The sequence below is a fragment of the Eptesicus fuscus genome, chromosome 1 (assembly GCF_027574615.1).
Source record: "Eptesicus fuscus isolate TK198812 chromosome 1, DD_ASM_mEF_20220401, whole genome shotgun sequence".
In the NCBI taxonomy this organism is placed as follows: domain Eukaryota; kingdom Metazoa; phylum Chordata; class Mammalia; order Chiroptera; family Vespertilionidae; genus Eptesicus; species Eptesicus fuscus.
Genome location: NC_072473.1, coordinates 58410381 through 58423968, shown reverse-complemented (window position 1 = coordinate 58423968; position 13588 = coordinate 58410381). Strand labels below are relative to the sequence as shown.

At 39.2% G+C, this 13588-nt stretch overlaps 1 protein-coding gene across 1 annotated transcript in view; it reads right to left on the bottom strand.

Annotated features, from left to right (window-relative positions):
- The window catches only part of SYTL5 (synaptotagmin like 5), a 314612-nt gene that overhangs the window by 15072 nt on the left and 285952 nt on the right, over positions 1-13588 (bottom strand). The window contains 2 exon segments of the mRNA XM_054719382.1: positions 9752-9913; positions 11495-11594. Of these exon segments, the coding sequence (XP_054575357.1) occupies positions 9752-9913; positions 11495-11594 (262 nt within the window).

Sequence of the window (13588 nt, the reverse complement as noted above, 5' to 3'; positions counted from 1 at the left end):
CACTCGTGGGTATTTATCCTAGAGAAATAAAAGATTATGTGCACATAAAAACCAGTACACAAATATTTGTATCATCTTTATTTATAATAGTAACACACTGGAAACTACCTAGAAGACCCTCAAGAAGTGGATGTTTAAATTAACTGCGATATATCTATACCATAGACTACTACTCAGCAGTAAAAAGGAATGACTAATGATATTCACAACTTAGATCTCTAGAAAATTATGCTGAGTTACAAAAAGACAGTATCAAAAGGATACATACTATACAATTTTATTTATATGGCATTCTTAAAATTATAAAGTGATAGGTATAGAGAACAGATTACTGGTTGCTAGGAGGAAAGTGGGTGTCATAAAAGAACATGAGGGATTTTGTGATGATGGAACTGTTCTGTAACTTGGCTGTGTGGTGGACATACAAAGCTACACATGTGATACACTGGAATAGAAATAAATACATAAGCACAGACACAAATGAAAATTGAGGAAATCTGAATAAAATTGGTAGATTATATCAATGTCAGTACCTTGACTGTGATATTGAGGGAAATTGGGTAATGGCTATATAAGATCTCTCTGTATTGCTTATTATAACTTCATATTGATCTATAGTCATCCCAAAATCAAAAGTTTAAATTAAAAAAAAAATGTGAATCAAGAACATATGTTCTGTAGTCCTCTGACTTGCCACTGAGTCAACTGAACTTTAATTCTTCATAATTAGGCTAAGAAAAGTAATGTACTTTCTAAGGATCTTCATTAAGGAATCTGACTCCTTAGTACAGATCCAAGGGTTTGAGAACTACTCTCTTCTGAGAGAAGACAGACTGAAAAAAATTCAGAAACCTAAAAATTCATAGCAAACCCAGAAACTGTTCAAGCCTCAGGGAAAAAAAAAAGAAAGAAAAGACCAAAAGGAATCCTTGTCTGTCTTTCCTCTTGATTGTGGTAAAACTCATTATTAAGTGTGGAAAATCATTTAAATATTTTATTCATCCATCTTACCAGGGGAAAAATGAGATTACATGGTGAAACAAACTCCATCTAATATTTAATCTGATTATTTTAGAACAAGTGATTTGTAAAGGACTTCTCTTATTATTTTGAAGTTTCAAGAAATTTTAGTCCATGAGAATGTCATAAATGGAAAATTATAATGGATACTATGGCAGATTCAAAAGGTCACTACTTTTTTGATACTGTAGCTAATGAGAAGTGGGGTGTTTGTCCTTTCTTTTTGGATTTGAATGGGCTCTGTGATTGTTTTGACTGGTAGCAGAAGTGACAATGTACCAGTTTTTGGGCCTGAGCCTTAAGATTAACAGCTTCTACTTTATCGCCTAGAATAGATATTCTTGGGATGTTCTCTCTGAAAACTCATGATAGAGACCCAAGCCACATGTAGATGCACCTATTGTCAGGGGTGAGTTCCTAGCTGGCAGCCAACATCAAGTTTGACACAGCCAACTTGACTAGCTTGGTCAACCTTTAAGATAACTTCAGCCTTACTCTCCCATCTGGCTGTAACCACATGATAGACCTTAAATGAGAACCACCTAGGTGAGTCCAGCTACCCCACAGAATGATTAATGATAATAATAAATTATTGTTTTACACCACTAAGGTTTAGGGTAGTTTTTTGTACATCTGGGAACAGGCTCTATTTGCTTTTGGCGGAGAACTTTGGGTGGGAAAATTTGTTGGTAGAAAACAGTGATGTGTGCAGGTGTCACATACTAATTAATATATAGTGTATTAGTAGGGATCAAAACATGAATTACTGGTGCCTGGCCAGTATGGCTCAACAATTGAGCATTAACCCATGAACCAAGAGGTCACTAGTTGGAATGCTGGTCAGGGCACATGCCTAGGTTGTGGGCTCGATCCTCAGTAGGGGGCATGTAGGAGTCAGTCAATCAATATTTCTTTCACTCTTTCCCTTTTCCTCTCTCAAATCAATAAAAACATATATATATTTTTTAAAAGTGTATTATTGGGATTTCTTAATGTTTCATTGGTTTTTAGCTTAAAATATACTGGTGACTTTATATAAATAGAGTCTTAAAATGTTATAAAACTAGAGGCCCAGTGCACAAAATTCATGCACGGGGGTGTGTGTCCCTCAGCCCAGCCTGCACCCTCTCCAATCTGGAACCCCTCCAGGGATGTCCGACTGCCTGTTTAGGCCCGATATCAGTAGGACATCCCTCTCACAATCCAGGATTGCTGGCTCCCAACTGCTTGCTTGCCTGCCTTCCTGATTGCCCCTAACTGCTTCTGCCTGCCAGTCTGATCACCCCATAGCCACTCCCCTGCCAGGCTGATTGATGTCTAACTGTTCCCCTCTCATCCCAATTGCCCCAAACTGCCCTCTCCTGCCAGCCTGGCCACCCCTAACTGCCCTCCCCTGCTGACCCAGTCACTCCTAACTGCCCAGCCCTGCCAGCCTCATTGCCCCTAACTGCTCTCTCTTGCTGGTCTTGTCCCCTCCCCAACTGCCCTCTCCTGCAGGCCTGGGTTCCCCCAAACTGCCCTCCCTTGCAGGCCTGGTCCCTCCCAACTGCCCTCCACTGCTGGCCATCTTGTGGCAGCCATCTTGTGTCCACATGGGGGCAGCCATCTTTGACCACATGGGGACAGCCATCTTGTGTGTTGGAGTGATGGTCAATTTGCATATTACACTTTTATTAGATTGGATAGAGGCCTGGTGCATGGGTGGGGACCAGCTGGTTTGCCCTGAAGGGTGTCCCAGATCAAGGTGGGGGTTCCCTTGGGGCGTGGGGCAGCCTGGGCGAGGGGCCTATGGTGGTTTTCAGGCTGGCCAAGTCCCCCGGTGACCCAAGCATAGGCCAGGGCCAGCTGGAAGCAGGTATCTGGGATTTATTTATCTTCTATAATTGAATCTTTGTAGCCTTGAGCAGAGGCCAGGGCAGGTGGGAAGCTTGGCTTCCTCCATCGCCAGGGGCAACCCAAGCCTCCTGCTCGCTCCAACTCCGTGGCGGCTGCCATCTTAGTTGGGTTAATTTGCATACTCATTGATTCACTGGTGGGCGTAGTAGAGTGATGGTCAATTTGTATGTTTCTCTTTTATTAGTGTAGATTAGGAAACAATAAATATGAAGTCCTGTAGCTTCATAATCACATACAAAGGAAAGTCATGAGGGGGAAGTCATCTTGCACCCTGTACATATCTAATGCTTAGGGGTATTGTTTTTATTCTTGCAAGAGAATTCCAAGGCACCATGCTCTCCTTGTATATCACTAGGTAATTCCTTCTCAGACAAAAGTAGCAGAATTACATTCAACCAACACATATGAAATGCCTTCTTGTAGTAGTTCTTTTAAGGCATTTTGTCAAGTTTTGGAGGGATACCAAGACATAGACCCTGCTTTCAATGAGTTTTCATTCTATCCAGGACACCTACAGGAAGAAGCTCTATCATTGTCCTTATTTTTTTTAAACATATTTTTATTGATTTTAGAGAGGAAGGGAGAGGGAGAGGGAGATAGAAACATCAATGATGAGAGAGAATAATTGATTAGCTGCCTTCTGCACACCCTCTACTGGGGATAGAGCCCAAAACCCAGGCATGTGCCCTGACCAGGAATTGAACTGTGACCTCCTGGTTCATAGGTTGATGCTCAACCATTGAGCCACTCTCGCTGGGCATTCTGTCATTTAACTGATTCATTAGATTATTTAATGCTCTCCATTTCCAATAAAGAGCGGGCTTCTTTCTACAAAGACCATGCATGTCTGCGTCCACCAGTTGAACTGCATGCTCATCAAGAATCATCTGCATTAGTCTCCCAAGTACTTTATGCCAGGTAAGTATCTTTGTGGTTCTAATTGTATAATAAACCAAAGAGTACAAAAAGTTATCTGTTACTATAAAAATTAAGTTGAATAGTTTAGAAAAACTAAAGATTTTAAAATAAATTAGCTATTGGATTATATTTGGGCTCAAAGCTATAAAGATTAGAAAAAATATGACTATTTAAGAAAGATTTTTATATTTGGTTTACTTTGAAAGTATTCTTAAATTCTTGTTTTCCTGTGGAGAAATTCAAACTAGAAACTGTTGATGATTATTTACAAGGGGTAGAATTTATGCTAGAAAGATATGACAGAATTTTAATAACTGAAATCATGCTCGAATAAAATGAATTGTTCCTATATTAAAAGACTTGAAAACAAATGCACATTTATTTAAGTTAAAATAAACATTTAAGAAATGCATTGGAGATGTGTGTTTGTATGTGTATGTTATGTGACTTCCTTTATTAATTGACCTACTATTAGTTCTGATTGTTGGGAGTCTTCTCCTAGGCTTCTACAACATAGCAAGCTCAATGTCATAAAAATGATGACAGTTGCTCCAATTAAGTACAAGCAAACCACTGTGGGAAGAAAAAGAGTAATCCAGACTGGGTTAGGAGAGATTGTCAGATGAAGATAGAGTGGAAAGAAGGTTAGTCTATTTCAAGAAAGCAGTATGAGCAAAATACAGTGGTAGTTGTGTAGAACATGTATAAGAAGTAAAATAACGTCAGGTGTCATTAGAGGTGTGTGTATAGGAAAATGGTAGCAAGGAAGATGCAAGCAAAGTGTCTACTCTGGGTTCCCCAGAAGACCCTAAGACATGAACTTAGGTTAGAGTGTTTTACTAGGAAGGGTAGTGGGGAAGTGGGATCAGAAAGTGAAGTGAGACTCACAAGGTTGTGATATCAGGCAAAATTCGTGAAGAGTAACTTTTGCTCAATCCCACAGGGAGATATATAAACAAGACAGGGCACCTCAGGGCTGGTCCCATAGGAGGCAAAGGAGTGAGAGTGTTTGTTCCTTCTGTCCTCAATCTCCAGGAAACTTAAATACCCAGGCTGTTCTGGCTTCCCATGCCCACAGATCAAACCAACTCCAACAGCCTACAAAGATTGACAGGTGTTGGCTGGTGGGAGTGAAAGCCATGGACAGCAATGTATGCATGGAAAATGGGGATATGGGAAGAGCACCGACATCCTCCTTTGTTTCAAAAGACTGGACCATATCAAGAGAGCATTGAGTGTCAAGGTGAAGGTTAGGATTTATTTAAAGTACATTAAAAGTGGTCCGGTCTCTCAACAGGGGTGCAGTATAATTAGGAATACCCATTATCTTCTGTTTGTTTGTTTTTTTGTTGTTGTTTTTTGGTTTGTTTGTTTTTAAGAGGGAGCCACTTTTCATCAGAGTAGGAAGCAGTTCCCAGTGCATTTACAGGTCTAAGATGGGATAATAAATTATAAACCAATATCTTACTAAACTGCCTAATAAAGAGACAGCCTTTTAGCTAGATACCAATTCCACAGGAATTTACATTTACTCTCTGCCTGAAGGCAGAACAGAGAAATTTTCCTAGGAAAACCACTTAAACTGGCTGTTGATTTTCAAAGGTACTTGTATTTATAATAGTGCCTCTGGGAACACATGAATGGTAATTCATACTAACAAACCTTTCTTGTTTAACTACCTAACATGCCTTTCAGTAACATAATGAGTTATAGCTACTAAGAAATTCCATGTCATGCAGTAAAATGGAAATTATACAGTGAAACTACTTTATAGTATGTTTGGTATCTTGAATTCTTTCTGGGTCTGCAATAGCTTCCTGACTGGCTTAGTGCTGTAAGACCTAGCTAAAACAAAGGTAAGTGTTAAGGGGCTTCCACTAACACAGAGTCAATAAGAAGTAAGGAACTATGTCTTTCCAGTATCCCCACTGCAAAAACATATCTATATTTTCAAAATCTTGGGGGCTATTAATTCTGATCCTCTATTACTAAATAAATTAGTCCCTGTAGCTCACATTTTACCTCCTCAGCTGGATAATCTACAAGAAATATCAAGTCTCTGGGGCTGCTCAAACTGCATCAAAACGACTGATCCAAGAGATTGAGAATGAAGTGACACTTCTGATAATTAACCACCACACAGAGCACAGCTCCGCCTGAGGATGAGCCGCTAATGAAGTGAGACGCAGCATACCGAGCAGGTTTTTGCATGGGTACCCGCCTTCATTTTTGGATGTAATAGTAGCTAAGCAAGTCCAAACCTGCAGCCTTTCCTCCATATGTTTCAGAGGAAGCTTGGCAGAGGGAGATGACATGGATTAGTGACACTAACTTAACATTGGATTCCCCAGAAATTAACTCTGAGATGAGGATTCTTATACAAGTGACTAAGAAAGTATTCCCAGGATAACCCAGTGAAGGGTGGGAAAAACAGGTCAGGGAAGGGAGGGATCCAAGCAGGGACACAGAATGATCCAGCAGGAGTGCTCTGGAATACAAGTAACACCTCCGAGTTTTTACGACACTAAGTAAGGGAATTGAGTTTTCAGATCTTTCTCCACCCCACCTATAAGGTGTTGATTAAGAGTTGCCTTGTTGCAGGAGATCCATAAGCTCCAAAGAACTTCTGGCTCTTTGCCCATGTGGAAAAAGCTACAGTAACCCAAGGACAGTTTTCTAAAGAGAGTTTCAGGTGGAGGTGGTTGGAAGCAAAAATCCTAACAGACTTGGTGAAAGGAATCCAAAGACATCTGGCAGAGAACCAACTGAGTATAACAGATACTAAACACAATCAGAACTTTTCTACCTTGAGCAGGCTCAGAGAGATGCTTCTCCCTTATGATAGTAGAAAGTGAAACCAACTCAATGGTAATGTTAAGGTGATTACCTGGAATAGTTGTTCCCTGAGCACAGAGGATATTCTAAGCTGATTTCCAAAGAGCCCCAATATGCTTTAAAGTTAAATTTACAGTAGAAAAGTTGATTTTAGGTACTAAAATGCATGTTATTCATCCTTCATCTATGTCATACATCATATGATGCCTTAGACATTTTCTAACTATGATTCCATGATGTTTACCCATATACATAAGGAATGAAGTGTTAGGAGATTGTTAGGTCACATTAAATGCTATCCATTGTGGTGAGTCATTTCATTCAATTCCAAGAAATGTAAAGCTGTAATGACCAAATATTTTCCATAATTAATGTCAGGAGACTGTTATGCTATTGTGGATTCATTTGTTGTTATTACTGTACTTTGTATCTCTATCACATTTATGTTAGTCATGGGCTTGAGTTATTTTATGTTTAAATATTTTTATTACATTTTTGTCGATTTTACTCACAGCCAAATTATACCTCCTACATATTTTTTTTTCATTAGTTATTTCCACCATGTTTGAGACCAACATTTATAAAATCCCACTAGAAAGTTGTATTTAATTTCTGGGTCTCAGTCTCCTTATATAAAACAAAGAGCTATAGAAAGATTAGATAATAAAGGTTTTTTCCTAAGTAAGAAAAAAAACAAAAAACCAACAACTAGAGGCCCAGTGCATCAAATTAGTGCACGGGGGGGGGGTGTGTGTTCCTCAGCCCAGCCTGCACCCTCTCCAATCTGGGACCGCTTGGGGGATGTCCAACTGCTGGTTTAGGCCTGACATCCCTCTTACAATCCAGGACTGCTGACTCCTAACTGCTCGCCTGCCTACCTGATCACCCCCTAACTGCTCCCCTGCCTGCCTGATGGCCCCCAAATGCCCTCCCCTGCAGGCCTGGTCCCCCCCAACTGTCCTCCCCTGCTGGCCTTGTTGCCCCAACTGCCCTCCCCTGCTGGCCTTATTTCACCCCCAACTGCCCTCTTCTGATGGCCAATTTGGTTTTCATTAGTCGGTTTCTATGCCAGTCAGTATCAAAAGCTCCGCCTCCTAAGCAGCCATTGGCTCCTCACAGTTGACCCAGATTTGGTTCTGATTGGTCAGTTTCTATGCCAGTCAGCATCTCTGGGCCTATCAATGGGGCCTGATCAGAAAGGCAGGGCTAATCAGCAGCCTTGGTGGAGGCCCGGAGAGAAATGGGGACGCGGCTGCTGACCAGGCCCAGAGCTAAATAGAGAGGCGAATGCTGATCAACAGCTGCCATAGAGGCTACGGATCAGACCCTGTTTCTCTCTTCAGGCCTCTCTCCATGCCTGATTCGCAGCTCCCTCAGCAGTCAGTGCTGGATCACCATGCCTGCAGCCATAGCAGTCAGTGCTGGGTCGCCACAGCAACCCAGGCTGACTACAGGACTGACTTCTGGTTGGTCAAACCTCCCAGTTGTTGCAGATGTGACAGACCCAGGGTTTTTATATATTAAGATGAGGATAATGGCACTTAGCTCACAATGGTTGTTGTAATCATTAGATGGGAACAATGCTGCTACTGATGATGATCAACATTTGTTATTGTTGATACCCAAACTTTGCTTTTTCTTGTCTAGCAGTATGAGCAAAATACAGTGGGAGTTGTGTAGAACATGTATAAGAAGTAAAATAACGTCAGGTGTTGTTCCTTTAGTACTACTATACCTGGATTTCCTCTGGGGCAATACCACCTTTAGGACTAGTGTATGTTCTGATTGTCTTAAACCAGTCAATGTAGCTCATTTCTATGGCCACAGTGTCATCTCAAGATGGGCAAATAATCTAGGATTAGGAGAACCAGGCCCAGGGTATTGGTTAGACTATTGGAGGAGGAAGAACTCCCTTTTCTCTTAGACAGTGTGGTGCTAGGATGGGAGGCTTGAAATTGTGTAGTGTCCAAAAGAAACACACCTGTAGCTAGTGAAGAAGGCAAACACTGTATGAGTCTGAAAATTAAGTCAACACAGAGAAAAGAGACCTGAGCATCTGGATCAAGCCACACTTGATAATCACTGACCAACAATTTCTTTTTAGTTTTTGAGCAGTATGGGTTGGGATTTCTGTCAATTGCAATAAGGGGACTGTGATATAATATAGATATTACCTAGCATTTATTGAGAGTTTAAAATGTGCCAGACACAATACTGCAAGCATCACATAAAATGCATATTCAAGCCTTGCAGCATCCCTATAAGCTATGTTCAACTATTATATCACAAATGAGAATGCCAAAGCCTGGGAAGTTAAGGAATTTGCCCAAGGTTACACAGAGAATCATGAAGCTGCCAGGATTAAACTCAGGAATTTTCACTTGAGTCCATTATCTTTACCATCATTTTTTTTTCTTCTTTTGTCTTTCTGTATAAAGAAAAATGTTTGGTTATGTAAATATGATCTTTTTTCACTTTACTCTTGACTACATGTAGAAAGACTCCAGCTGCATTGAGTGAATCCAAGGTAGTTTAGAACATACTATATTATCAATTTCTAGAACCAGCTTTGAGATTATTTCTCTGACTATAACTCAAGTCCTGGGTTATGAATCTCAAAAGTAGGAAAGTAGGAAACCAGACACATAGCTATTGGTCACATCCTCATGTGAGCCAAGGTAAAACAACTCCTGCTTATGTCTGAATTATAAAGAATGGGGAATAGAATGTTTTGACACTGATCTTGATCCATGGATTTGTTTTTGCTTATGTAAAAATGAATGCTTTCTCTTTCTAATAGGATCATATCATGTATTTATTCTGTTTATCAATAGAGACCTCCAAATGATGAATACATTTTTAGTAAAACATATTAATAATATATATGACTATGTGGTTTGCATTATATGGTCAGTCTATATTGAATAAATATTTCCAAAAGAATATATTTACATTTATTATATTATTCCAAAATTAGCTGTACTAATTTTTCAGATTATCCCTTGCAAACTGGAAGACATCAATGTGGATCATAACTTGACTCATTGCATAACTGTTCAACTAATCTGGAAGCATTTACTACCTTGGGTTGAAGTACAAACCACTCATCACTTGGATTTTCAAAGTTCCATGAGTCAAAAGGAATCGCCACCTCCCCAAGGAAGCTGTTATGTCCAAATCGATCATAATGCCAGACTGAGAGCTGCAGTGTTCTTGTTTCCAGTTGGGTATAGCTGATAGTATACTGCAAATGAGATTGACAACATCACATTTCACATGGAAGGCTCTGGCCAATTCCAGGGCAGGTTGAAATTTATTTTCACCACCTTTCAGATCAGATGCATTAGTAATTGAACAAACCAAATCCAAAAAGTTTTTTCTTTGTTTCCACTACAACTGAGGTTCTATTCCATATGCTCATTTTGTGTTAGACCTAGCACTGAAAGATATATCAGAAAAATATTTAGGGGGAAGTCAATCAACTTCAAGTATTGTATAAAAAAGTGTTAGGTGATGAAGTTTTTCCCATTTCCAGTTTTACCTGGTTTTAATTTGCCTAATTATTTTTGACATCCATTTTATCAGCTTAAAATTTAATATATCAATTCTTCAACTTCTCTGTCTTATTTTATTCATAATGAGAACTCACATATCCAGAAAAGTACTGACAATGAGACACTTATGAACACCAAACTTCATAAAGTCCAGCCTAAGTGTAGAGATGAAAATGTAAATGTAAATATAGAAAGAACAGAAAGAAAATGTTGCTCAGGTAGATTTTCCTTTTCCAGTACAATTTATCCAGGGCCACATGTTCATACACCCTCAAACCTTCTGCTTGTTTTATTCAACTACCACGTAGGACATGCTTCAGACCGGCTAATTCCTGATCTTGGATTTTCATCTATAATGATTCCTTGCTGTTCCTAACATGATTAACCTTAGCTCCATGCTTCCTGAATTTGTCATGTCACTCTGTTTATCTATTCTCTATGGTCTCAGCTCTGCTATCCTATTATGGTCACTGTATTAACCCTATATTTATTTATTCTTATTTTTATCTGCCTTGATATTGCCTCCTGCTTCTGCACATGACTCCACTGACACATGCCCTCATTCACCAACTTCCTGTTATGCTTGACATTAGATCCATCACTCTGTCCACAAGATGAATAAATTTCCCTGTTACTGGCAATAATCTCTACATTCTAGTCTCCATGATTTTCCTTACCAGTCTAGATTGGTCCAGGGTGAGAGATGGTGTTATTACATGGAAGCCAATGGGGAAAAGTAATTTTTCTAGGATTGAGGCCTGCGTCATAACTTATTTAGGCCACTTTCTCTCATATATCTCAAATCTAACTCTGCATCTCCACTGTTCATTAACCACATGCCTATATTAAGCCAAATTCTGAAACCTTAACAAGAAACAGCACATATTCATTCTGTGTTACCAGAACAATGAGTGTGTACAAAGTGACCTGCTAAGTCAGTTACAAACTTCCTTTTGTGGGGAACTAGAAAAAAACAGTTTTCCAAAGGGTAAAATATATTTTTTTGGACAAGATGTGCCAGCTCAGATGTAATTTTACTGGATCTTCTCTACTTAAGCTGCAACTTTAGCATCAACAGAGAAATAAACAAAGTAATAGTGATTTACATTGTTTCTTTTCCAAAAAAACTATTAGGAAAGCCAAGAGTATTACATTAATTTATTCAAATTCTACTTTTATAAAATATACATGCAAATTCTTTGTAGTTACTTCTAAACCAATGAAGTTGTGAACAGTATCACTAGAGTTACCATAAGAGACTATTTACTTACCTTTAGTGTTTCATTGAATTCTGGATTGATGCCTGTTCTGATTTTGGTCTTGCGTTTATTATTTCTAGATTTGTCAGGAAGAAGGTATGACTTGACATAACTGTAAATGATAAAAGATGAAAGTAATTATTGGGAAAAATCTACTTTGCAAAAAATACTTGGAGACTTCAGCGAATAAAAGAAGTAAAGAGAATTGGCCAGTAAATATAAGAGTCAGCCTGGCCTCTATGGCTCAGTCGTTCATTGTTGACCCATGAACCAGGAGTTTGTGGTTCAACTCCTGGTTAGGGCATATGCCCAGGATGCAGGCTTAATCCCCAGGAGGGGGCATACAGGAAGCAGCCGATCAATGATTCTTGTCATTGATGTTTCTATTTATTTCTCCCTCTTCCTTCCTCTCTATGAAATCAATAAAAATATAAAAAACACATATCAGAGACAGAACCAAAGAGAATATAGTCCACATAACAGATTATCTTAAAGACAACTCTGGGCCTTCAATAAAAGAGAAGTGTTAAGGAGTGTGGGCTCTGGGGTCATTCCAATTGGGTTTAAATCACTCCCTGCCTCATTAGTCTTGGTGAATTCAAGATTGTACTTATGATCTCTGTGCCTCAGTTTTCTCATCTGTAAAATTGGGACAATAACAATATCTAATTTATTATATTGTTAATTGTGAGGATTAAGTCAGTTGATACATTTAAGGACCTGACATATTATATAACTCAAGAAGAAATATAATCTATTATTATGACTAGTGGTCTCACTAAATAGTATGGGGCTATATTCCTCTATATTCACATATCAGGACTTCTGATGAGTGGAATCAATGGTAATAGGTGAATAAAGAAGAATGGTGAAAAGGAAGAAATAAAAAATAACAACCTAAGTCACAATAGCAATTCACCCAATGACTTGTGTTGAACTATCTCAGCAACCTCCTGAAGCAGGGACATCATGACAGACTCAGAAATGCATAAGATGTACAACATTCAACCAGAGTTCTGAAGCACAAGTACTGGGGCTTTAGATGATCCATTTCCGTGCTAGTCAAAATGATTATATTTGTCCTGAAGCCTTCTGATATTGAACTGAGGAAGTAGGTGGACAATTTTTATTCAGTTTCCATTGATTTATCTATCTTAAGATATTTGGAAACAGCTTGAATGAGTTGGTTATTGAATCTAGGTCACCTAATATATAAAAAAGGGGTGATATAGCTGGCCTGAGAGTGTGTTATCCTTAGAAATGCCTGTTTATAAGGTTGGTCCTTGGCTGGAATCTGGGAACTTGGATTTCAAAAATATTCTTATCAGTCCCAGAACAGATCTAGTTTAGTTACTGTGACTAAGCTGTAAAAACAATGACTGATGCTGAGCATCTGCTTTTACTCTGGGAAATTGGCAATTTTGGTATGTGACCAGTTGAGTCTCTAAATGGGCTTCCCTGGCTGACAACATTGCACAGTATCACAACCTGTTGCTAGAGGAATTAAATGTATCCTGTGTGACTCCACTGGAAGAGAGCACTTGGAAGCTTAAGCTGGTTTCTTCAGAACTGCATCACATATACCTCATTCCTTTGCTGATTATAACTACATATGGAGTCCTGTGGGTCCTCCTAGTGAATCATCAAGCGCAGCAGTGGTATTTGCAATCCCTGACACATTTTAATATCACCTTCCCTCCAAAGTGTCGTGGCCCACACCTACCCTTGCAGACTGATTCCTGGAATCCCATGAGCTTCAAAATTGCCCTTTTGATTTGTTCAATTGGGCTAACAGCTTGATAATTTTCTCTGAAGTATTCCTCAGAGCAAAAATTAACTCTCATACATCCTGGGGTATGCCAATGGGTCAGCCTTCTATCTCAAAGAGCTGCCTCTGCCTAAACAATAAATATGTCAGTCCTAAGTCATGTTGAGTAATAGCATCTTAATCAGGTACCCATAGACAAAACCATTACAGATGAACTTTGGAGAATATTTAGAAGTGTGACATAGGAGGAAAGTGACAACTTTCAGAAGAATGCTAAGAATCTTCTGAAAAGTGACATCAGAGGATTGATTGCATGATAGTGCACCTTGTCTTCTCCT